Source organism: Haliotis rufescens, unplaced genomic scaffold (genome assembly GCF_023055435.1).
Source record: "Haliotis rufescens isolate VD_foot unplaced genomic scaffold, xgHalRufe1.0.p SCAF_99, whole genome shotgun sequence".
NCBI lineage: Eukaryota > Metazoa > Mollusca > Gastropoda > Lepetellida > Haliotidae > Haliotis > Haliotis rufescens.
In genome coordinates, this window is record NW_025964393.1 from 960,190 (window position 1) to 987,708 (window position 27,519).

The 27,519-nt window shown below is 43.9% G+C and overlaps 2 protein-coding genes across 2 annotated transcripts in view; both read left to right on the forward strand.

The window, feature by feature from the left end:
• The window catches only part of LOC124120289 (calcium-dependent protein kinase 31-like), a 62,866-nt gene that overhangs the window by 33,102 nt on the left and 2,245 nt on the right, over window positions 1-27,519 (forward strand). Inside the window, exons 2-4 of the mRNA XM_048391796.1 lie at window positions 20,914-20,961; window positions 22,502-22,659; window positions 27,243-27,407. Coding sequence (XP_048247753.1) covers window positions 20,918-20,961; window positions 22,502-22,659; window positions 27,243-27,407 — 367 coding nt within the window. The 5' untranslated portion in view covers window positions 20,914-20,917. The remainder of the gene's footprint in view (window positions 1-20,913; window positions 20,962-22,501; window positions 22,660-27,242; window positions 27,408-27,519) is intronic.
• LOC124135228 lies at window positions 4,638-12,068 on the forward strand. Its single transcript, XM_046500494.2, has 6 exons — window positions 4,638-4,786; window positions 5,497-5,544; window positions 6,619-6,794; window positions 9,010-9,174; window positions 9,805-9,851; window positions 11,997-12,068. The coding sequence occupies exons 1-6, from the start codon at window positions 4,653-4,655 to the stop codon at window positions 12,030-12,032; spliced, it is 606 nt and encodes a 201-aa protein (XP_046356450.2). The 5' UTR covers window positions 4,638-4,652; the 3' UTR covers window positions 12,033-12,068.

Consider the following 27,519-nt stretch of genomic DNA (forward strand, 5'->3'; position numbering starts at 1 on the left):
GCGTGACGAGCGAACGCTTTAACCACTAGGCTACCCGACCGCCCCCTGGTAACATGGGAATAGCCAGAGACGTACACACAGCTGAGTTTTGTTTATAACACTGTTGCAGGGTCCGTAAATATTGATTTTATATCAATTTGACGAATATTAAAACATTAATATACTGAACCGCAAAAGAAACGTCACCCCAAGTAACATTGCATGAAAAGTTGTCATTTAAATATCTGGGTAATTTTTTATTTTAAAAAATATAACATTACCTTGTCCGGAAAAATGAAATTGATAATAAAAATACAAAGCAGATGACAATAAAACCGATCGCCCAAACGCATCACGGCAACGGTCATGGTAACGTGAGTTCCGTGCAAATTGAAATGCACATGCGTTCCCCCATTTCTTGCCCAACAAAAATCCAGCCAGATCGGATAACATTGGTTCGTTATTGAATTGCTACCACATGCCAAGATTGACAAGAAATCAGCGACACCAAGACCTTGGACGATTGCAAGTAGCCAATACATTTCAAGTCCACGTAAGGACCATATACAGGCTCCAGCAACGGTACCAGACCACCAACACAACAGATGACAGACCACGTAGTGGAAGACCAAGGGTCACCGCCCGACGTCAGCATCGTCAGATTGTACGACAGCATCTTCAAGATCGCTTTGTTACTGCTGCGGAAACTGCTCGACAGACCATGGGGACACACCAGCGACACATTATTGCGGACACCGTGCGTCGACGATTGACGAGAAGACACCTCCACTGTCACAGGTCACACCGAGGACCCATTCTGACACCACGTCATCGCCGGGACCGTCTTCAGTGGGCAACACAGCACCAGCATTGGCGCCACCAGCAATGGAGAAGAGTCCTCTTCTCAGACGACAGTTGTTACACTATCTCAACAGCAGATGGCAGAGAGGGAGTCTGGCGACGCTGTGTTGTTGAGAGAGGCTCGTGGGGTGGTCAGAGCATCATGGTGTGGAGTGGAATTGGTCTTGCACAGAAGGTCGGCCCTGTGGTCTTCCAGAACAACGGTCCAGGGAGAGGCAATGGTGTCACAGCAGCTCGGTACATTGATCAAGTCTTGAGACCACACGCCATACCTCATTTCGCACGTCGCCGCAACCACGAGTTTCAGCATAACAACGCCCGTGCCCACACTGGGAGAGTAACACGAGACTTTCTCCAGCAGAATGGCCTCAAAACCATGCAGTGGTCTGCCCTCAGTCCCGACTTAAATCCCATTGAGCACCTGTGGGACGAGCTTCAAAGACGGCTGAATGACGTCCGACCAAGGGCGACATCTGCAGCTGAACTGCGTCAGGCGTTCCTCAGAGTGTGGGCTCAAGTGCCTATGGCCTTCATCAACCGCCTCAACCATTCCATGTATCGACGTTGCACGGCAGTCATCAATGCACATGGCGGACACACGAGATACTGACTTGTGAGGCCATCTTCTCAGAGACTAGAAGTTGTGTTTCACTTTAAGAACATTTGAGACATTAATTTCAACCTTGATGATCAGTTTTGCCAAGTTTCATCTTTTAAATATGTCTCAAAGTATGTTTACAGTGTTTGGACAAATGAGTTTCTCATATATCTATCCATGGTGATGTTTCCTTTGCGGTTCAGTATATTTGTCGAGTACACATTCTTCCGTGGGTACAACGATAAGTTCTATTATGTTTAACTTAAAGCTACTTAAAGCGTGTATTATATCTCCATCTAGTTGGATATATCCTACAATGACACTAAAAATATCTCTCCAATCAAATTACTCTCATAAGAGAGAAAAATTATGTGCTGATTTGTGATACGGTGAGATTGATATGGTGACGTCACTTCCGAAACGAAACGTTGATGGTGAATGGGTCCAGGGTATATATCACAAAGGATGGATATATAGTACCCTGGATAATTGAGGATGACCTGCATCCACAACACAACCTCATCATGACACCAACTATATCTGCAGCCAACACTACACAGACTGGACACGTCTTAGAGATATAACGAGCGCTTCTAGCAATGTTGATTTAGTTCTCTTTGTTTTAGTTTGTTTGTTTGTTTGTTTGTTTGTCTGTTTAGCGCCGCACTCGTCAATACTCTAAGTATATGACGGGGGCCTGTAATGGTCGAATCTGGATAAGACAAGCCAGTGATTGACAACATGAGCATCGGTATTTGATATTATGATCAACGTCCTCGCAGACAGGATACGATGACATGGTATCAACCAAATCACCGAGCCTGACCTCCCGATACATTTTGTCGCCTCTCCAATGTTGCGTGGGACGAAATCCGAACGGGACGATAACTAGGCCTATAATACTCAGGTCTTATAGTGATGCAGTAGGAATACATTAGAACACGGATATTGCGAACAAACGGATATAGCGAACAAACGGATTCAACAAACTGTTACAACAAACTGTTACAAAATCCCCGATTTATCTCCTATATAATATCATATAAAATTTACGTATAAAACGAACTTTCTACAGCGAACTAACGGATACAGCGAACTGATATATGATGACCGAAAAACCCATCTATCACTAATTAGTGACGTGTATAGCGAACTGAGAAATCTCACTCTATCACTCTATCAGGGGGCACAGGTGGCCCAGTCGTCTAAGGAGCCGCGATTCGCTGTGCAGAGTTGCGTCCTTTGGGCACGCCAGAAACCTATGATTGTGGGTTCGAATCCCGGTTCGCCCCGATTATGTTTCTAGGTTTGTCAGCACCATACCCGTGCTCGTGGGTTTCACCGAAGTGGTAAACGTCTGAGACCTGCATCACTTCGGGCTTTCCTCCCACCCTTAAGCTGGCATGCCGTGATATAACTGAAATACAGTTAAAAGCGGCGTTAAACCCAATTCACTCACTCACTCACTCACTCACTCACTCACTCACTCACTCACTCACTCACTCACTCACTCACTCACTCACACACTCACTCACTCACTCACTCATCCACCCACCCACCCACCCACCAACCCACTCACTCACTCACTCACTCACTCACTCATTCACTCACTCAGTGTATCGACACGTCTTGTATATACAGAAGCTTCGCATCATCCTCCAATACCACGTTCCGTGTCCCACACTACAAAGATGGTGTTTCAACATTTGCTTTTATCTAAACATGTAGTCCATGACCTCTGCTCGCGACAGTGTGTGAGGCAATCAAACAGCTGTGAACTAGAGTAGGCCACGCAGCACTCCTTTCCAACACATTTCATAAGAGATAATACTTCCAGTGGAACATCTAATGTAACCTTTTCACTTCAAGTACATGCCGAGCACTCGTGACCACCTCCAGCACCACGTGTGCTGTCAACACTTGCTAGTTCTTGTATATACCCAGACCTCGTCATCCCTTCTAACAACCTGTCCTGTTAACACTTGCTAGTTCTTGTAAATACCCAGACCTCGTCACCTCCTCTAATACCACGTGTACTGTCAACACTTGCTAGTTTTTGTATATACCCAACCCTCGTCACCACCTCTAACACCACGTGTACTGTCAATATTTGCTAGTTCTTGTATATACCCAGCCCTCGTCACCACCTCTAACACCACCTGTACTGTCAACGCTTGCTAGTTCTTGTATATACCCAGACCTCGTCACCTCCTCTAACACCATGTGTACTGTCAACAATATACCCAGCCCTCGTCACCACCTCTCACACCACCTGTACTCTCAACACTTGCTAGTTCTTGTATATACCCAGACCTCGTCACCACCTCTAACACCACCTGTACTGTCAACACTTGCTAGTTCTTGTATATACCAAGCCCTCGTCACCACCTCTAACACCACGTGTACTGTCAACACTTGCTAGTTCTTGTATATGCCCAACCCTCGTCACCACCTCTAACACCACGTGTACTGTCAATACTTGATAGTTCTTGTATATACCAAACCCTCGTCACTACCTCCTACACCACGTGTACTGTCAACACTTGCTAGTTCTTGTATATACCCAGACCTCGTCACGAACTCTAACACCACCTGTACTGTCAACACTTGCTAGTTCTTGTATATACCCAACCCTCGTCACCACCTCTAACACCACCTGTACTGTCAACACTTGCTAGTTCTTGTATATACCCAGCCCTCGTCACCACCTCTAACACCAAGTGTACTGTCAACGCTTGCTAGTTCTTGTATATACCCAGACCTCGTCACCTCCTCTAACACCATGTGTACTGTCAACAATATACCCAGCCCTCGTCACCACCTCTAACACCACGTGTACTGTCAATACTTGCTAGTTCTTGTATATACCCAACCCTCGTCACCACCTCTAACACCACGTGTACTGTCAACACTTGCTAGTTCTTGCATATACCCAGACCTCGTCACCTCCTCTAATGCCACGTGTACTGTCAACACTTGCTAGTTCTTGTATTCCCAGAACCCGTCACATCTCCAACACCTCAACAGTTCTAGTTGGGTGTGGGTCTGTATATGGGTGTTGTTGTGTTATACACTGTCCAACATCTCAACAGTTCTAGTCGGGGGGGGGGGATGTGGGTTATCGTTAATATTTAGTACACTGTCTAACACCTCAACAGTTCTCGTCGGCAAGAGAGGCCAACCAAAAACCCTGTGAAAGACACAGGTGTTAAAAATGTTATTGTTATACAACGACACTCCTTGGCATCTACGTCACCCAGTACACACCTTATGTAAGAATTATCGTGTCCGCTTGTACGTATTATCAGCCAGACAGCCTTGCGGAACACTAGCTGTACTCCTGCCAAGGTAAGGTTTCCATGCCGGCAACTTTTTCAATAAGGTGTTCTGTTCAGGCCCCCCTTTGCAGTCCAAGCGACAATATGGCTTTGTGCAACATCAACGCTTGCCTGTTACTGTACCTATCGTTAATGACAAACCTCCCCCAACAGGTTCCCTGTCCAGTGCTGATACTCCGTGTATATACCGGGGTCTTCAAACTCCTCCAACACCAGATGCTCTGTCCAGACTTGGTACTTTCTGTATCCACCGGGCGCTATCAAACTCATCCAAAACTAGGTGTTCTGTCGAGATCTGTTACTCTCTGTATGTACTGTGTGCTATCAAACTCCTCCAACACCAGGTGCCCTGTCCAGACATTGTACTCTCTTTATGTACTGTGTGCTATCAAACTCCTCCAACACCAGGTGCCCTGTCCAGACCTCTTACTGTCTGTACGTATTGTATGCTGTCAAACGTACCCAACACCGGGTGCTCTGTCCATACCTGTTACTCTCTGTATGTGCTGTGTGCTGTCAAACTTATCCAACACCGGGTGCTCTGTCCAGACCTGTTACTCTCTGTATGTACTGTATGCTGTCAAACTCACCCAACACCGGGTGCTCTGTCCAGACATGGTACTCTCTGTATCGACTGGGCGTTATCAAACTCCAGCCGTACTGGGTTCTGTGAATCTGCTAAATGTTGTTCAAACTGAAACGTGTGTATTTGCTTTTCAGAACCATGATAGCTTTCCTTCTTTTAATTGGAACCGTGGCTGTTTACGGGTGAGTGGTATAAGAAAGTAAATCAGATCAGGTACAGAATATGGGTGGATGGTATAAGATAGTATATAAGATGAGATTCAACTTATGGGTGAGTGGAATTAACTAGTATATTAGGTGTAGATTGTGGGTGTGTAGTATGAGGTGGTGAGGTCAGGTGAAATGGGGTTTAACGTCGCGTCCAAGATTATTGCACTTATATAGCGACGTGCATGTACTTGTGTGTTTGTGTGGCTGCTTGTACTAGTCCGGTGCTGATGCCGATTTATAGTGCTAGCCCACTGAGATACCATGCCGCGGTTTAACATGAATACCCCACTCAGACACAGTATACTGACTCCGAGCCGACCAGTTCTTGTTTTAGCCCCTTAATGCCGAGCGCCAGACAGGGTAACAACAAATACCATCTATTAACGTCTTTTTTTATGACGCGGCCGGGGATCGAACCCTGGACCTTCCGCTCTCCGGGCGGACGTTCTACCATTAGGCCACGGGGCGGTCTAATATGAGCTAGAATGTCAGATCAAATGCAGTTTATGGATAGTATAAGCTTGAATATCAGATCAAAGCACTTGATGCGTTAGTGGTATAAGATAGTATCAGATCAGGTACAGAATATGGATGGGTGGTATAAGCTAGTATATTAGATCTGGGCGAATAGTATTATCGGGAATTACAGCTCTCTAAATACAGTTCTTATTCCCAATACCTGCTATTTACCATCTCAAAACACACTTGCTTGATACCCTCTGTTTCATTTCGAAGACTCCCAGAACTTTAAGTTAAATACCTTTCACTAAACTTTCTCCGTCGGTACGAAGATCGAGTTACTTTATTGGTTCTTTGTCTGAGCCGTATTGGTTTCTGGTGCCGCAATACGTTGAACAGTTGCGTCCCTTGGCTGCGTCATGATCCGGTAGTCGTGCGTAAAAATCCCATATTAGCCCTGATTAAGATTGTTAGTTTGTCAGCACCATGCCCCAGTTCAAGGGTTTCAAGTTTAAAGTCAGGTTAACCTCCCAGTTCTCTTTAAAACTGAAAAATGCCCAAGCTCATCAAAGGCTTCTCTGCGTTCAGACAGGACCATAACGATGGCCACTCTCACAACCACTCCTGCATCCACAACAACCAACAACAGCTGGAGGCGAACCAGGTGATCACCAGCGTCATCGCCGACATGGAGAAAGATGGAGACGGCATTGTTGAGCCGACCGAGGTCAAGACTGAGTTTGTCACGAAGTATGACAAGGACAGTAAGAGACGCTTCTTATTATATACCTGCGTGAGGATTCGGATAAGCGTTGGTATCCGTTACCTATGTTTGTTGTAAGCGTTGACCATCTTCCCGAGGCAAGAGCGTTAACTGACTATCAAAGTCCAGTTTCCACCCTTGCCGAACTAGGCTGGTATTATGGAGTTCCATTTTGGCTGGACTAACGAGTCTATGCATAGTCCAACCAAAATCGCGTTCAGAAATCGAAATCCGGTTCGTAAACTATCATGCAGATTTCGGTCGATTGAAGGATTTGCAAAGCATGTGCACCGCTAACTCGTTGCCAACAGATATTTTCTAAATCTGTTCATGTTTTAAATCAAGGTGCTCACGTGTTTTGATGCACTTCGCGATGTAAGACACGTTTTATTACAATATATAGATCTTGATTATTGATCAGATCGTCTTGACTGGTCGCCGTAGTTTTGTTTGAAGCAAATGCAAGTGATACGAGAGGTGGAATCTGATTGGTCCATAGGAGAGGCATAGAAGGGACATAACTCGTAATAGCCACCGGTGGCGCTACGATCGAGCCCAGGAATTCCAGCCTAGTTCGGCAAGGGTGGAAACTGGACTTTGAAAGTTAGTTAACTCTCTTGCCTCGGGGGGATGGCGTAGACTAGCATGAATATGTTGGTTCGGCTCGGCTTTCTTTTACTGATTTACCTGAGCCAGACTTGATTAGTCTCAAACATATGTTACGAAACTTAGGAAATAAATATAACATCCCTTAACGCTAGGTGACCTGCATCGTCCTATTTTGACATCCTATTCTCAGGGGGCAAGGGTGGCCCAGTCGCTTAATTCACTGAGCATAGTTGCGTCCCTTGGGCACGCCAGAAATCTAAGGTCGTTGGTTCGAATTCCGGTTTGCCCCGATTATGTTTCTGAATTTTTCAGCACCATAACCGTGCTCGTGGGTTTCACCGAAGTGGAAACCGTCCAAGACATGAAACACTTCGGGCTTTGCCATGACATTAAACCCACATGCCGTGATATGACTGGAATTCTGTTTAAGTGACGCTAAACCAAACTCATTCACTCCGTCCTATGTCCTTTGAGAAGCAGAACCATAAACCCTCAGTTAGAGGCCAGGGACTCCACACTGGACTTTGCCCTTGTTGATTGCATCCCAAAACGGCTGACCAATTTATATTCTGGACGTAATTTAATTTTTGCCTCAGGTTTTACACAAATCAAACTTGTCCTGAAATATATAAAGCATGTTGTGTTGCGATATTATGTCTCTGACAAAACTTTCAGCGTATGGTATATCGATTAGGATTAATACCCTGGGCCCATTCGACACCGTAGCGTCGTTTCGAAAGTGACGTCACCACCTCAAACTCTCAGTCTCTTACCTCAACTGAAGATCCGGGTTAGAATTGATCTTCAGCAACCCATGCTTGTCGTAAGAATGTACAAACGGGATTGGGTGGTCAGACTAGTTGATTTGGTTGATGCATGTCATCGTATTCCAGTTACATAGATCGATGCTCATGATGTCAACCACTGGATTGTCCGGCCCAGACTCCATTTTTTACAAACCGTCATCATAATGCTGGAAAATTGCTGAGTGCGGTGTGAAATAACAAACAACTTATTTAGTTCTTGAATAATATTAGTTCATCTGCAAAAAGATATATCTTAAATGTATATCTGTAGTGTTGAAAACAATAAACATAACTTGAATATATTCTTAAGAATGATAAAAGATCTTGTTCAAGTGATTTAGTTCCCAGAAAGAACAGCTGTATTGCAACGTTTGAGGAAATATGGCCAAGACAACTATTTGAAATACTGTAATAAGAAACAGTTGCTAGGTACGTATACATGTATATGCGCATGTATATTCATGCCCCGGCCAATATACTGCCCATGCCATATGTCAAGAAATACGAACATTTAGCCGTGTAATATATTGTATGCATATTGTCTGAATGCAACTCCGTCACAAATTCATCCTGACAATGTATGCGATAACATACATGCTGAACATGCGAAAATGCAAATTCCTTCTGAAATGAATTAAAAAAATGAAAAATAAACTAACAGAAATCTTACACTGACTTAGCACAGTATTCGCGGTAATATTTAAAAAAACAATTTGTTCAGAAAATGCTTGAAAAGATCATTTTGCCTCGGGTTTTGCGAAAACATATTCGCTTGACAGGCTGTTGATGATGATGTTTCAGTGAGCGGCGATGTCAGCGAGGATGAGTTTGTGAAACAATGGCATCAGCGGTACCAGGACGATCCCGACTTTGCCGGCTACCTCTTCCACCACTTCGATGTCAACGACGACCTGAAACTCACCGACAGTGACATCGTCGCTTTGGACAAAGGTCTCGATACTGACGGTGGGTGTTCATTCATTCATTCATTCATTCATTCATTCATTCATTCATTCATTCATTCATGCATTCACGCTTTCAGGTTACGGGATGGGTCGAGAAGGGGCGGTTGTCTTTTGTCGTAAATCTCCTGGTAAAATTAATGAATTTATTCAATGGGGACTTTAAAAGTGTACAACAATAAGATTTACAAATATGTACCCAACGGAACGTTTTAAACAAATTCGTACCTTTAGAACACAATCGCATTAAAATAACATCTTTTTCTCCGATACGATACCTCTCTGCGTGAAGATCTAAGAAAACATCCATAGCAGGTCACGTCAAGTGAACCTTGAGGGTACTTTCACCGCCCAATCAAAATGAAGGATTTGTTGGTTCTTAGCCAATCAGATGTCAGCTTTCTAAAGCTATTCTGCTCCATATCTTTACCCCCTCAATTCGGAAATTTCGTTTCGTACAAATGAAAACCCACACAGAACACACATGTTCTTTCGTTGTTCCTTTGTCGCCAGTTTCAGAACCTGTGAACACTTTGGACTTGACAGTCTCTGAAACAGACAGATGGATGGTGTGTGCGAAGAAATGAGTTGTCTCCCCTCTCTTTAACCCTTGACATCGGTTTATGTGTTGCAGGAGATGGGCGAGTCTCTGTTGCAGAGTTCCAGACCTACTTAACCAACGTAAGTCACGTGACAATACACTATTCCAGTGATACACATGCAGTTGCCGGATACCTATCCGCCATGATAGTTTGAAGCAGAAAAATTAAAAGCCGCGGGTAGCTGTAGTGTTTAATGTAAAAACACACCCAAAAAGGATTCCGAAAGCATTTCCTAAACATCGAAAATAAGAAACCAATATCGAAAATTTACCGAAAATAGAAGTTCTATAATGGGTTATGGCAACCTGAATAATTGCCTTCGCTGGGGCCACGTCAGAGCAACGCTTGGTCTCTGAAAATGTATAATGTTGATAGAAACAAGCAACAACATTTAAGAAAGGAATCCCAGTGAGATACAAAAAACAACCCAAGTCAGATGGAAATTCGGAACCCGTGGAAAATCTAGAGTAGCTTGATTTATGGCTGTTGCATTACAGTAAGGTCTGTGAGGAAGTGAAAATAGTAAGGATTGTGAGGAAGGGAAATAGTAAGGACTGTGAGGAAGGGAAAAAAGTAAGGACTGTGAGGGAGGGAAAATAGTAAGGACTGTGAGGGAGGGAAAATAGTAAGGACTGTGAGGAAGGGAAAAAAGTAAGGACTGTGAGGGAGGGAAAATAGTAAGGACTGTGAGGGAGGGAAAATAGTAAGGACTGTGAGGAAGGGAAAAAAGTAAGGACTGTGAGGGAGGGAAAATAGTAAGGACTGTGAGGAAGGGAAAATAGTAAGGACTGTGAAGATGGGAAAATAGTAAGGACTGTGAGGAAGGGAAAATAGTAAGGACTGTGAGGAAGGGAAAATAGTAAGGACTGTGAGGAAGGGAAAATAGTAAGGACTGTGGGGAAGGGAAAATAGTAAGGACTGTGGGGAAGAGAAAATAGTAAGGAATGTGAGAACGACTAGACCGACATCTTGGGCCACATCTCAACAAACATGGAATTTCTCTGTTCACAAAACACATCACTAATTAGTGGTGTTTTCGCTTGTCGGGGAGCAGATATCAGTTCGCTTTATACGTTAGTTCACTGTAGAGAGTTTGTTAAGTGCGTAAATTTGATAAATATGATAATATATAGGCGATAAATCGGGGATTTTGTAACAGTTGCATCCGTTTGTTCGCTCTATCCGTGTTCTACTGTAGTAGTTTGGGTAACTTTGGAAACTAAAATGTCATTTACTTATGAAACTAATCATTGCAAGATGCAGTGTGTTGTTTTGGACAGGCGTCTTAAAGGCGGCTGAAAATCCGTAACCAAAGAAAGAAATCGTACACATCTCTCAAAATGGCCGAACGTGTTCAGTAAAACGTATTATTCTCAACACACTGGACCCCAAAACGACCTTTATGACTATTCTCAATTGACTGAATAACAAAGTTCCTAAATTTCATGATAGAATATGTAATTATATTCAAAAATCACTGAATTTCACTGCAAAGACTAGAAGACTTCTGTTGCCCGAAAACTTAGGGACTGCTCATTTATATTGGGTACGTGTGGGGTGTGGGGTGGGATTGGTCCTGGAGTGAGCATTGTTTTTCGCCGCTTTTAGCAATATTCCAGCAATATCACGGCAGGGGACACCTGAAATGGGCTTCACACGTTCGGAATCGGACCCGGGTCTTTGGCGTGACGAGAGAACGCGTTAACCACAAGGCTACCGATTGGTCAATGGACTATATCATATTTTGCTGATACACACACACACTCATTTCATGACAAATTTATCTCCCCCTCCAATACAAGGGACCCGTGAAGATTCCGGGGTAGAATAGGTCTTCAGCAACCCATGCTTGCCGTAAAAGGTGACTATGCTTGTCGTAAAAGGCGACTAACGGGATCGGGTGATCAGGCTCGCTGACTTGGTTGATGCATGTCATCGGTGCCAATTGCGTGGATCGATGCTCATGGTATTAATCACTGGATTGTCTGGTCCAGACTCGATTATTTACAGACCGCCGTCATATAGCTGGAATATTGCTGAGTGCGGCGTTAAACAACAAACCAACTAACCAACAACCAATACATGGAACATTTGTTTATGACCTCGTCCCCATAATTAATGACCGGTACCTAAATGGTGTTCAGATTAATAACTATATGTTTGAAAAAATAGAACTGTGCCATCTTTTATCCACTGAGATGTGTTAACACTTCGAATGTTTCAGCTCTACACCAACTGTGTTCCATCTCACGCCCATTGATATCATCAAATAAAACTTTGTGATCGACATTCCAAACGTGTTTCATTTGTCAGAGTGGTTGGTAAGGGTCCCACGGTGTTGGTTGACAACATCTTCCCGAGGCAAGAGACTTAACTGACTTTGAAAGTCCAGTTTCCACCCTTGCCGAACTAGGCTGGAATTCCTGGGCTCGATCGTAGCGCCACCAGTGGCTATTACGAGTTATGTCCTTTCTATGCCTTTCCTATTGACCAATCAGATTCAACCTCTCGTATCACTTGAATTTGTTTCTAACAAAGCGGTGGCGCCCAGTCAAGACGATCTGATCGATAATCAAGATCTATATTGTGATAAAACGTGTCTTACATTGCGAAGGGCATCAAATCACGTGAGCACCTTGATTAAAAACATGGAAAGATTTAGAAAATATATGTTGACAACGAGTTAGCGGTGCACATCCTTTGCAAATCCTGCAGTCGACCGAAATCTGCATGACACTCTACGAACCGGATTTCGATTTCTGAACGCGATTTTGATTGGACTATGCATAGACTCGTTAGTCCAGCCAAAATGTAACTCCATAATACCAGCCTAGTTCGGCAAGGGTGGAAACTGGACTTTGATAGTCAGTTAACTCACTTGCCTCGGGAAGACGGTTGACAATGAAGAGGTGATGACGCGCAAGGACCACGGGATCAGAGTCGTTGAAGTAGGGCCCCTACTTGGCCCACGCGTTGTGCATAGCTTAAGAAAAAAATTACATATGCTGTCACATATTTTGATGTGAATGTTCATTACAAACATGTGCATGGTTTGGATTTATAACAACATTAAATAAGTCTACAAAGACTTCTATATACCTTGATAGTTCACCTCTACTACACATCACGTGTACTGTCACCACTAGCTGGTTCCTGTATATACCCAAACCTCGTCAACACTTGCTTGTTCCTGTATATATCACAGACCTCGTCAACACTTACTAGTTCCTGTATATACCCAGACCTCGTCAACACTTCCTTGTTCCTGTATATACCCAGACCTCGTCACCACTAGCTTGTTCCTGTATATACCCAAACGTCGTCAACACTTGCTTGTTCCTGTATATACCCAGACCTCGTCAACACTTGCTAGTTCCTGTATATACCCAGACCTCGTAACCACTAGCTAGTTCCTGTATATACCCAGACCTCGTCAACACTTGCTAGTTCCTGTATATACCAGACCTCGTCAACACTTGCTAGTTCCTGTATATACCCAGACCTCGTCAACACTTGCTAGTTCCTGTATATACCCAGACCTCGTCAACACTTGCTTGTTCCTGTATAAACACAGACCTCGTCAACACTTGCTAGTTCCTTTATATACCCAGACCTCGTCAACACTTGCATGTTCCTGTATATACCCAGACCTCGTCAACACTTGCTAGTTCCTCTATATACCCAGACCTCGTCAACACTTGCTAGTTCCTGTATATACCCAGACCTCGTCAACACTTGCTAGTTCCTGTATATACCCAGACCTCGTCAACACTTGCTAGTTCCTGTATATACCCAGACCTCGTCAACACTTTTCTAGTTCCTCTATATACCCAGACCTCGTCAACACTTGCTAGTTCCTGTACATACCCAGACCTCGTCAACACTTGCTTGTTCCTGTATATACCAAGACCTCGTCACCACTAGCTTCTTCCTGTATATACCCAGACCTTATTAACACTTGCTAGTTCCTGTATATACCCAGACCTCGTCAACACTTGCTAGTTCCTGTATATATCACAGACCTCGTCAACACTTGCTAGTTCCTGTATATACACAGACCTCGTCAACACTTGCTTCTTCCTGTATATACCCAGACCTCGTCAACACTTGCTAGTTCCTGTATATACCCAGACCTCGTCAACACTTGCTAGTTCCTGTATATACCCAAATCTCGTCAACACTTGCTAGTTCCTGTATATACCCAGACCTCGTCAACACTTGCTAGTTCCTTTATATACCCAGACCTCGTCAACACTTGCTAGTTCCTGTATATACCCAGACCTCGTCAACACTTGCTAGTTCCTGTATATACCCAAACCTCGTAAAACACTTGCTAGTTCCTGTATATACCCAGACCTCGTCAACACTTGCTAGTTCCTGTATATACCCAGACCTCGTCAACACTTGCTAGTTCCTGTATATACCCAGACCTCGTCAACACTTGCTAGTTCCTGTATATACCCAGACCTCGTCAACACTTGCTAGTTCCTGTATATACCCAGACCTCGTCAACACTTGCTTGTTCCTGTATATACCCAGACCTCGTCAACACTTGCTAGTTCCTGTATATACCCAAACCTCGTCAACACTTGCTAGTTCCTGTATATACCCAGACCTCGTCAACACTTGCTAGTTCCTGTATATACCCAGACCTCGTCAACACTTGCTAGTTCCTGTATATACCCAAACCTCGTCAACACTTGCTATGCTAGTTCCTGTATATACCCAGACCTCGTCAACACTTGCTAGTTCCTGTATATACCCTGACCTCGTCAACACTTGCTTGTTCCTGTATATACCCAGACCTCGTCAACACTTGCTAGTTCCTGTATATACCCAAACCTCGTCAACACTTGCTAGTTCCTGTATATACCCAGACCTCGTCAACACTTGCTAGTTCCTGTATATACCAAGACATCGTCAACACTTGCTTGTTCCTTTAAATACCCAGACCTCGTCAACACTTGCTAGTTCCTGTATGTACCGAGACCTCGTCAACACTTGCTAGTTCCTGTATATACCCAGACCTCGTCAACACTTGCTAGTTCCTGTATATACCCAGACCTCGTCAACACTTGCTAGTTCCTGTATATACCCAGACCTCGTCAACACTTGCAAGTTCCTGTATATACCCAGACCTCGTCAACACTTGCTAGTTCCTGTATATACCCAAACCTCGTCAACACTTGCTAGTTCCTGTATATACCCAGACCTCGTCAACACTTGCTAGTTCCTGTATATACCCAAACCTCGTCAACACTAGCTAGTTCCTGTATATACCCAGACATCGTCAACACTTGCTAGTTCCTGTATATACCCAGTCCTTGTCAACACTTGCTAGTTCCTGTATATACCCAGACCTCGTCAACACTTGCTAGTTCCTGTATATACCCAGACCTCGTCAACACTTGCTTGTTCCTGTATATACCCAAACCTCGTCAACACTTGCTAGTTCCTGTATATACCCAGACCTCGTCAACACTTGCTAGTTCCTGTATATACCCAGACCTCGTCAATACTTGCTTGTTCCTGTATATACCCAGACCTCGTCAACACTAGCTAGTTCCTCTACATACCCAGACCTCGTCAACACTTGCTTGTTCCTGTATATACCCAGACCTCGTCAACACTTGCTAGTTCCTGTATATACCCAGACCTCGTAAAACACTTGCTAGTTGCTGTATATGCCCAGACCTCTTCAACACTTGCTAGTTCCTGTATATACCCAGACCTCGTCAACACTTGCTAGTTCCTGTAAATACCAAAATCTCGTCAACAATTGCTAGTTCCTGTATATACCTAGACCTCGTCAACACTTGCGTGTTCCTGTATATACCCAGACCTCGTCAACACTTGCTTGTTCCTGTACATACCCAAACCTCGTCAACACTTGCTTGTTCCTGTATATACCCAGACCTCGTCAACACTTGCTAGTTCCTGTATATACCTAGACCTCGTCAACACTTGCTAGTTCCTGTATATACCCAGACCTCGTCACCACTAGCTTGTTCCTGTATATACCCAGACCTCGTCAACACTTGCTAGTTCCTGTATATACCCAGACCTCGTCACAACTTGCTAGTTCCTGTATATACCCAGACCTCGTCAACACTTGCTAGTTCCTGTATATACCAGGACCTCGTCAACACTTGCTAGTTCCTCTATATACCCAGACCTCGTCAACACTTGCTAGTTCCTGTATATACCCAAACCTCGTCAACACTTGCTAGTTCCTGTATATACCCAGACCTCGTCAACACTTGCTAGTTCCTGTATATACCCAGACCTCGTCACCACTAGCTAGTTCGTGTATATACCCAGACCTCGTCAACACTTGCTAGTTCCTGTATATACCCAGACCTCGTCAACACTTGCTAGTTCCTGTATTTCTTCCCCAAAACGGACCTTTTCAGGGCCACCCATCTCTCCGGAAAGAACACTTTCATCCTTTGCTTTGACGACCCTCAAACCCAAACAATGAACCCACCTCCTCCTCCTCCCTCCCTCCCTCCTCCTCCTCCTCCTCCTCCATTCACCACCACCGCCTTTTCTATTTTTAGAACAACAAAAGAACAACAAATAACTCTGGGTTCCCCCCCCCCCCCCCCCCTCCTCCCCGGAAACGGATGTGCCGCCATCTTGGATGCGCATGCCACCGGAAACGGATGTGCCGTCATCTTGGATCCGCACGCCACCGGAAACGGATGTGACGCCATCATGGATGCTCACGCCACCGTAAACGGATGTGCCGCCATCTTGGATGCGCACGCAGGACCCACAATGCCATGGGCGCATGCGCACCGGAAGTGACGTCATCAGACCCTCTCGACCAATCACAAGCCAGGAGCGGTCCTAGACCGATGCCCTCAACTACTTGCATTGACCCTTCTTTGTGATTTAAACAGTATTTTATTTCCATTAATGTTCAGATTTTACATTACATAGCATTACAAAACGGAAAAAGGATTAGCAAACACGTCAAAAAGGCCTATATTAATGCTTCTCCTAATATTGTACATTATACATGTAGATTGTAATGAAGTGTATAGAGCAGACATTAATGAGTGACACAACATGAAATAAAATAGAAAGCAAGATACGAAATGCATTTTATATTCTTAAATTGACACATAACTTACGTAAAGCGGTTTGTTTCAATGATGTAATTGTGAACTGATTTTATAATGTGTTCATTGTCTGAGGAAGATGAATCTTCATTGCCGTGGAGTATAGTATGTATGCTGAGCTGGTTAACAAAAAGGTATTTATCAATTCTAAACTTGGCATAGCGTGGACGAGATAGAAAAAAAGTGGAAAGCATCTTCACTATTTCTCGATTATTTCAGAGAAGAACTGCAAAATTGTTGATGTGGCCTAAAACAACATTCACTCACCCAAGAGATAGGGACTCATCTTCAGTTCCGTACACAGTTTCAAAGATGTAAAATAAATAAATAAATTGAACGACAATTTGTGGTCATGCATTATTTTACATTCTGCTTTTCTGTCATGCTGGCATGTTTGTTTGTTTGTTTGTTGTTTAACGCCGCTCTCAGCAATATTCCAGCTATATGACGGCGGTCTGTAAATAATGGAACCTGGACCAGACAATCCAGTGATTAATATCATGAGCATCGATCCACGCACTTAGGATCGATGACATGCATCAACCACGTCAGCGAGCCTGGCCATCCGATCCCGTTAGTCGCCTCTTACGACAAGCATAGTCGCCTTTTAGAGCAAAAAGGGGTTGCTGAAGACCTATTCTATCCCGGATCTTCACGGGTCTCATGCTGACATGTATTTGTAGGGAAGAAGAGGACATGAATGAGATGAGTGAAGAAACCGACCTCCGCCCTCTGAGCCACGAGGAACTGAAGCACATGGTGATGAGGCGCATCAATAGGTCAACAGGAAACGCTCAATCAATCAACCCCAATCCGGTCAAGGACGCCAATACCCAGAGGTCCCCTCGGTTACCAAAGGTCGAGGTCATTCAGCCAAATTAACTTGCTTGCATGACAGACCATTAGTGTGAATATTATATATATAAAACTTTTAATTCAACTATTTAATTTGATAACCGTTATAAGGTGGTATGTGATTATTTATTTTTTTCTAACAATTTACAGTTTTTTCAACTATTTGTTCGTAATTTTTATTTGTTTGCTAATTTATGTAGGTACACCCAAATGTGCAATAAAAACTGATGGTTAGATTTGTTAAACAAAACATTTTATCTAAGAGTTTTATTGTTTAAAGGACCGCCTCCGTGGCCTAGTGGTAGAGCGGTGACATCCATCACAAACACATGCAAAGGCAAGTCAATTATTTCACCCGGGAACACATGGTACAAGTCAAAATAGGTACTTGCATCGGACCAAATGTTTGTCACTGATGGGTCAAATTTAGAAATGTCCGCCACTTATATACTGAAGCTTAGAGGCTGTGGGAATGTCATCCATTACCTCCTACATGTGTCTTGGAAGAGACCCGAGGTGTTCTGTTACCTGATTCAGCGGGAAAGGTTGAGGTGAGGTGAAATGGGTATGACATGGCGTTCAAGATTATTGCACTTGTATAGCCACGTGCATTCACACACTCGCGCGCGTGCGTTGGGTATGTGTGGCTGGTTGTACTCGTCCGGACTGATGCCGATTTACAGTGCTTGCCTACTGAGATACCATGCCGCAGTTTAACATGAATACCCTACTCAGACACAGTACACTGACGTCCTTGCCTTAGCCCCTTAATGCCGAGCGCCAGACAGGATAACAACAAGTACCATCGTTTAACATCTTTTGGTATGACGTGCTAGGAATTGGATCACCGATCTACGCTCTATCCGATTAACATCAGTTGAGATCCCACGGGAAAAATGTTTCTACAATTTAGAGTATGTTTCCATATATGGAGAACCAAATAACAGAAGATCCGTCTTAGATATTGACACTGCATAGTTGTCGTGACCTTGCCTCTATCACACGCATATTTTAGACTTCAACGCGATCCAAATTAAACTGACAACTCTGTGAAAGACACAGGTGTATAAAGTCTGCACAAATGTTTACTTTTTATAACGACACTCCTTCGCATCTTCACACTTTAAATGAGAAGTAACGCACCCGCTTGTCGGTAGTATCAGCCAGACAGCCTTGTGGAACACTAGCTGTACTTCTCCTCCTCCAGGTATAGTTGCTGATGTTTCCATGCCGCTGTGTGGCGAATCTTAACTTTTCTTGTCAATACCTCATCCTGGGCCCACTTGCACAAAGCGATCTTAGCGTTAAGACTATTGTAAGCCTATGCTAAAGTATGGGAGTTACGATCATCTTAGCGCTAAGATCGCTTTGTGCAAGTGGGCCCAGCATGGGTTGCTGGGGACCTATTTTAACCCGGAATGCCCATGAGAAGACCAGTATAGGTTGATGGAGACCTATAACCCGGAATCCCCACAGGGACACACTTGCACAAAGCGATCTTAGCGTTAAGACTATTGTAAGCTAAAGTATGGGAGTTACGATCATCTTAGCGCCAATATTGCTTTGTGCAACACAAACGCTTGCCTGTTACTGTACCTATAGTTAATGACAAACCCCTCCAGCAGGTGATCTTTTGTTTGTTTGTTTGTTTGTTTGTTTCTTGTTTAACGCCGCACTCTGCAATATTCCTTCTATATGACGGCGGTCTGTAAATGATCGAGTCTGGACCAGACAAATAAGTAATTGACATCATGAGCATCGATCCACACAATTGGGATCGATGACATGCATCAACCAAGTCAGCGATCCTGACCACCCGATCCCGTTAGTCGTCTTTTACGGCAAGCATGGGTTGCTGAAGACCTATTCTACCCCGGATCTTCACGGGTCAGTTGGTAACTTAAAGGTAGGATAGTTTTATCTAACGAATATCTAAATATCTCTCTCACATCATCACATGAAGGGCAGAATATACTAGGCGCTATCACACCCCCCAACATCAGGTGCTCTATCAAGACCTGTTACCTTCTGTATCTACTGGGCGCTATCAAACTCCCCAACACCAGGTGCTCTATCAAGACCTGTTACCTTCTGTATCTACTGGGCGCTATCAAACTCCCCAACACCAGGTGCTCTGTCAAGACCTGTTACCTTCTGTATCTACTGGGCGCTACCAAACACCCTTACACCAAGTGCGCTGTCCAGACCTGTTACCTTCTGTATCTACTGGGCGCTATCAAACTCCCCCAACACCAGGGCCCACTTGCACAAAGCGATCTTAGCACTAAGACTATTGTAAGCCTATGTTTAAGTATGGGAGTTACGATCATCTTAGCGCTAAGATCGCTTTGTGCAAGTGGGTCCAGGTGCTCTGTCAAGACCTGTTACCTTCTGTATCTACTGGGCGCTACCAAACACCCTAACACCAAGTGCGCTGTCCAGACCTGTTACCTTCTGTATCTACTGGGCGCTATCAAACTCCCCCAACACCAGGTTCGCTGTCCAGACCTGTTACCTTCTGTATCTACTGGGCGCTATCAAACTCCCCAACACCAGGTGCGCTGTCCAGACCTGTTACCTTCTGTATCTACCAGGCGCTATCAAACTCCCCAACACCAGGTGCGCTGTCCAGACCTGTTACCTTCTGTATCTACTGGGCGCTATCAAACTCCCCAACACCAGGTGCGCTGTCCAGACCTGTTACCTTCTGTATCTCCTGGGCCCCGATTATGTTTCTAGGTTTGTCAGCACCATACCCGTGCTCGTGGGTTTCACCGAAGTGGTAAACGTCTGAGACCTGCATCACTTCGGGCTTTCCACCCACATTAAGCTGACACGCCGTCATATAACTGGAATACTGTTAAAAGCGGCGTTTAACCCAACTCACTCACTCACTCACTGTATCTACTTGGCGCTATCAATCTCCCCCAACACCAGGTGCGCTGTCCAGACCTGTTACTTTCTGTATCTACTGAGCGCTGTCAAACTCCCCAACACCAGGTGCGCTGTCCAGACCTGTTACCTTCTGTATCTACTAGGCGCTATCAACCCCCCCCCCCCCCCCCCCCCCCCCCAACACCAGGTGTACTGGGTGCTATGAATCTGTTCCATTTACTATAAATAATGTTCAAACTAAAACTCCATTTTATTAATTTTCAGAACCATGATAGCTTTCCTTGTTCTAATCGGATCTGTAGCAGTTTATGGGTGAGTGGTATAAGTTATAGAATATCAGATCAGATGCAGTTTATCTGCGTGTGGTATAAGCTATATCTCATATGAGATGCAGTTTATAGATGACTGGTATAAGCTAGCATATCAGATGCCGCTTGTAGGTGCGTGGTATATGCTGGATTATCTGGTCAGATGCAGTTTATGGGTGGTATAAACTGGTATATCAGATCAGGTGCAGTTTATGGGTACATTGTCTGAACTAGTATTTCAGATAAGATGCAGTTTATGGGTAAGTGGTATAAACTAGTATATCAGATCAGGTGCAGTTTATGGGTACATTGTCTGAACTAGTATGTCAGATAAGATGCAGTTTATGGGTAAGTGGTATAAACTAGTATATCAGATCAGGTGCAGTTTATGGGTAAGTGGTATAAATAGAGAATCTCACCCGAGTGTCTTTTGATATCAAATATATCAACACGAGCTGATAAAAGTGGAAAAATTCCGAGGCTTGCCGAGGATATTTGCCACTTTTATCAACGAGTGTTGATATATTTCATATCAAAAGACACTCGGGTGAGATTTTATTTATCATCCAACATCATTCTTTCAACTTTTTCAATTTGTAGACAGTAATTAGCAGTGTCTTCGGTATAAAAAGTACTGCAAACAGCTTCAGTAGCAGAGCCATTAGTGATGTCATTTGATTGTGACGTCATGGTAACCAGCGATGTCACAATGGTCTGCAAAGCATTATGATGTAATTTCATTGCAGCGATATCTAAAGTGTAGATATCGCTTGATCTCATCCAAGAGATATCTCCTGTGGGAGCCAGTTTTAGATGATAAACTAGTATATCAGATCAGGTGCAGTTTATTGGTAAGTGGTATAAACTAGTATATCAGATCAGGTGCAGTTTATGGGTACATTGTCTAAATCATTTATCAGATCAGGTGCAGTTTATGGGTGGATGGTATAAACTAGTATATCAGATCAGATGCAGTTTATCGGTACATTGTCTAAATCATTTATCAGATCAGGTGCAGTTAATGGGTGGATGGTATAAACTAGTATATCAGATCAGATGCCGTTTATGGGTACATTGTCTTAATTATTTATCAGATCAGGTGCAGTTTATGGGTGGATGGTATAAACTAGTATATCAGATCAGATGCAGTTTATGGGTACATTGTCTTAATTATTTATCAGATCAGGTGCAGTTTATGGATGGGTGGTATAAACTAGTATATCAGATCAGGTGCAGTTTATGGGTACATTGTCTTAATTATTTATCAGATCAGGTGCAGTTTATGGGTGGATGGTATAAACTAGTATATCAGATCAGATGCCGTTTATGGGTACATTGTCTTAATTATTTATCAGATCAGGTGCAGTTTATGGGTGGGTGGTATAAACTAGTATATCAGATCAGATGCAGTTGGTTGTCCGCACCATTACCCGTTCGTGGGAAACGTCTTGGGCACGTTTGCATTCACATTTCCTCCAGCCCACTTTAGAACTGGAATAATTTTGAAAGAAGCCCCAACTCATCGGGGGCTTCTCTGCCTGCAGAAAACATGGCCACAACCACTCCTGCATCCACACCAACCATGACCATCTACTGTCGAGCCAGGTGGTCAGCAACGTCATCGCCGACATTGACAAAGATGGCGACGGCATTGTGGAGCCAACCGAGGTCCAGCACTTCGTCGCCGGATATGACCTTGACAGTAGGATAATCATTATGATAAGAATCGGTGCCCTGTAACCTATGCTTGTTGCAAGAGTCGACTGAAGTGTCGGTTGATTTGTTGTTTTACGTCGCACTCAACAATATTCCAGCTATATGACGGCGGTCTGTAAATAATCGAGTCTGGAGCAGACAATCCAGTGATTGATATCATGAGCATCGATCCACAAAATTGGGATGACCTGCATCAACCAAGTCAGCAAGTCGGACAACCCGATCCCGATAGTCGCCTCTTACCGATTGAAGTTGATCGCGTGGTTAAGCTCGATGCCATGGCCAATTTCGCGTCGTTGCTCAAGCTTTCTGTCATTGGTTTGCCTGAATATGAAATCCTTAAAGGGACGTAATCGCCCTTTGGTAATATAAAAAATATAATTCAAAGCGCGACAATGCAACAAATGGCCAAAATGTCGCGTTCTCGCGTTGTCGCATTGTTGCGCTTTGGTTAATTTTAATACTTTTCGATGTTTCCCTGAGGGCGACAATGCGACAATGTCCCTTCTTGGATTCCATACCTGACCCTCGATTATTTTCAGGCCATTTTGATACAGCTGGCATATTGGTAACAAATATAGTTTCCATCAACCATGTCTTACCTAAATCGTCATCAATCAGTCAATTTGACATCCTATTTCCTAGTAGGGGCAGTACCGTAAACCCCCAAATAACGGCAAGGGACCCAAGACTGTATTTTGCCAATGTTGATCGCATCTCAAGAAGGGACTGGCCATTTGATAGTCTGGATATTTAGAGAATAATCAACGAGCTACGAGAAACAGATAATTCTGAGTCTTGAGTAGCTAAAAGAAATATAATTAAGAATAAAGACTGCTCTACCCCATGTGTAGTGTATAAAGTATAGTTTTGCTGCTTGCGTCAATGAGCTTTGGCATCATGATAGTTCAGGGCAAAACAATACTTTATTACACAACACATGGGGGTAGGGCAAACTTTATTACTTTTCAAAGAGGCCGACTTTAAGACTAACCTCATGTTATATTGAAGCTGGGTTTAAAATCAAATCTGTAATGACCAGTTACGTAAACTTAAAATCCTCGAACAGGTCTCATTGTCGGGCTCTTCCACCTAATTGCCTGCACCCTCACGTTAAGAGGCATATTTTACGTTTGAGACATAATAATACACCACTAAAATGGGATGTTTTATTATTTGAATATGTCATATTACATTGTTTGTTTACCCATAATCTTATACAACAATAAGTGGATTTTTTAAATTTAAGTTTTCATATTAATTTGCTTCAATTTAATCACGTGACTCCAACAGCGGCCGTTTTGCTTGACTTTAGTATGTTGCTAAATGCCGTATGCTGACTAACAGGTGGTTATGAAACCTATCAAGGATTGCTCATTCAGCATCTTCCCGAGGCAAGAGAGTTAACTGACTTTAAAAGTCCAGTTAAAACCCTTGCCGAATCAGGCTGGAATTCCTGGGCACGATCGTAGCGTCACCAGTGGCTGTTACGAGTTATGTCCCTTCTATGCCTCTCCTATGGATCAATCAGATTCCACCTCTCGTATCACTTGCGTTTGCTTCAAACAAAATGGCGGCGCCCAGTCAAGAGGATATGATCGACAATCAATATCTATATTGTGATCAAACGAGTCTTACATCGCGAAGTACATCGAATCACGTGAGGACCTTGATTGAAAACTTGAAAAGATTTGGAAAATATCTGTTTGACAACGAGTTGGCGGTGCACATGCTGTGCAAATCCTGCAATCGACCAAAATCTGCATGACAGTTTACGAACCGGTTTTCGATTTCGGTGCGCGATTTTGATTGGACTATGCATAGGCACGTTAGTCCAGCCAAAATATAACTCTAAACCTGCAGCCCAGTTCGGCAAGGGTGGAAACTGGACTTTTATAGTCAGTTAACTCTCTTGCCTCGTGAAGATGCTCTTTCCCTTACCCAGAGACAGACATAATTCCTAGAGCACCAACGCCCGCCTCGGACAGTTTCAGACTGCTTTGGCACGGGCACGGGTGTATGTATGTTTGGGAGATGCCTGCGGCATGATATATGACTGACATCATCTTGACATATTTCTTCCCACGTAATATTATTCAAATATACTGAACCAAATTACAAACTTCACAATCCTAAGGGGCGGTCGTGTAGCCTGTTGGTTAAAGCGTTCGCTCGTCACGCTGAAGACCCGGGTTCGATTCCCGACATGGGTGCAATGTGTGAAGCCCATTTCTGGTGTCCCCCGCCGTGATATTGCTGGAATATTGCTAAAAGCGGCGTAAAATCAAACTCACTCACTCACTCACAATCCTAAAATTTTAACATTTTGACCAGTTATCATTGTTGGCCCTTATTGTGTATTTAAACAGTAATGGCCACGTATTGTCTTCGGATAACACAGGTGCAGGTGAATCGATCAAAATCATCATGGCAAAAGTGTTTTTTCACGTGCAACTGGTCACGTGGCCATAATACCGCACGTGTTTTCAGCCATACTTGTTAGCAGTCATTAACAAAAAAAGAAAAACACAAGAAAACAAAAGTCTTTACGGTCATTTGTCATGCCACGCCTTTCAAATGTGCAACGTGAACGTGCCATTGGCATGTTGCAGACGGGAACGTCCGTAGCTGAAGTCTCAAGGACGATGGGTAATAAATTAACCGTTGTAGTCGACGGACTGTTCATGATTTACAGACGCGTCTACAGCAAACGGGTACCACCGCTGATCGCCCTCGGCCAGGTTGACCACGTGTGACGTCACATGCAGAGGATCGTCAGATTGTCTTACGTCACCTCCGTAACCGATTTTTGACGGCTACATCAACCAGAAATGAACTGTTTAGGGGTTTAGCGCAAACTGTTCGAAACCGTCTGAGAACTGCTCACCTTCAAGCACTACGGCCATACTGCATTACACAGACGTCAACCTCAGTTGTGGGCACAGCGGCACTTACGATGGACTCAGAGGAATTGGAATCAAGTCGTTTTCAGTGATGAATCCCGATTTAATCTTCGATTTGCTGATGGTAGGTCGAGGGTGTGGAGGCGCCGTCATGAACGTTACGCCCAGTGTTGTGTACAGGAAGTTGACAGATTTCGAGGCGGAAGTGTCATGGTGTGGGGTGCTTTCTGTGGCAATGCACGTTCCAGGCTTCTTGTCATCCGTGGAAACCTCAACGCTGCTGCTTACCGCGACCAGGTACTGGCACCCGAACTTCTGCCTTTTATGGCAGCACATGGACCAGGTTTGATCTTCCAACATGACAATGCCAGACCCCACACAGCAATTTTGACAAGGAATTTCCTTACGAATAGGAGAGTCAAGGTCTCCCGACCTCAATCCCATCGAACACGTCTGGGATGGTCTTGGCAGAAGTCTGCGCACTCTCCAGAACCAACCACAGAATTTGCAAGATCTTGGCACCATTTTGCAGCAACAATGGCGTCGTCTTCGTGTTCACAAACATCACAAGGTCCATGCGGAGGCGTTGTGTGGCAGTTGTCAACGCACATGGTGTCCATACACGCTACTGAACTTGTGTGCCATCATCAGATTCTCGTGCTTGGGACTTATGATTTAAACTGTTGATGTTATTACCGAATACCGTAGGTGCTTGGAACAAACTATAGTTACCGCCGTTAATTAAAATCCTTCTTTGGACATAAATGATTAAAAATTACCTTCTCTGATACATTTGTCCGTTCTATATCATATATGGGATTAGTTTTAAAATGTAAAGTTTATAATTTGACTCAGTATATTTTGCAAGTTTAAAGAAACTCCTTAACCGAAAATTGACGTGGATGCGCCATCTTGCATGACAATAATGAAAGAACGGTGTTACCAAGGATGGAACTTGAACAGCGCCATGACGTCAGTCCATTATGACGTAATTCAAAAAGTGTACTTTGTCGCAGGTACACTTCACTGAAGGATGCCTATTGTTCAGATGACGTGATGTAATCAATGTGTGTCGCGATGAACAATGGATGACGTTATATCGGCTTTTACTCAACAGTAAAGCGTTGTGACGTATTATGGCTTCAAATGAACACCCAACATTGAGAATCGCTGAATGCACATGTGCAATTATCGGAAGGCGTTTACACACGATCCTTCGACCCGTATGTGTAATATAATATAATTTTACACAAAACAAACCTGTTTGCTGGAAATGCTTGATAGTATGTTGTAAAAGGACATTGTGTGCCTTGAAGCAGTATTCTGTGTCTGACAAGAATTCAAGTGTATGATATTTGTACATGCATAATGATAAATACCCTGGCCCCATTCGACACCGTAGCTTCCTTAGTCACCAACTCTCTCTCTCTCTCTCTCTCTCTCTCTCTCTCTCTCTCTCTCTCTCTCTCGCTCTCTCTCTCTCTTACACTAACTCTCTCTCTCTCTCTCTCTCTTTCTCTCTCTCTCTCTCTCTCTCTCTCTCTCGCTCTCTCTCTCTCTTACACTAACTTAGCACAGAACGCATCATGAGTGAAAAATATTGGTGCAGAAAATATTTGAAAGATAATTATGCCTTAGGTTTAACGAAAACATTATGTTGTTTCAGAAAACGGCAATATCACAGAGAGTGAGTTTACACTACAATGGCATCGGCACTACCTCGACGTTCGCGACTTTGTCGGCTACCTCTTCCAAAATTTCGACATGAACAACGACATGCGTCTGACCGACAGTGACCTCGTCGCTTGGTCAAAAAATCTCGACACTGACGGTGGGTGTGCATTCATGTCTCTTTTATGTTACAGGAAGGGGGGGGGGGGGGAGGGGACAATACCTCTCTGCGTGTAGATCTGCGAACACACCCATAACAGGTCACATTACAT

What these genes read in the sequence shown, in the direction of transcription:
- LOC124135228 (XM_046500494.2), top strand. Translation starts at nt 4,653, where the DNA reads ATGTTATTGTTATACAACGACACTCCTTGGCATCTACGTCACCCAGTA. An exon ending in GGAACCGTGGCTGTTTACGG is followed by an intron (nt 5,545 to 6,618) that starts GTGAGTGGTATA and finishes CTCTGCGTTCAG; the next exon opens with ACAGGACCATAACGATGGCC. An exon ending in CACGAAGTATGACAAGGACA is followed by an intron (nt 6,795 to 9,009) that starts GTAAGAGACGCT and finishes ATGATGTTTCAG; the next exon opens with TGAGCGGCGATGTCAGCGAG.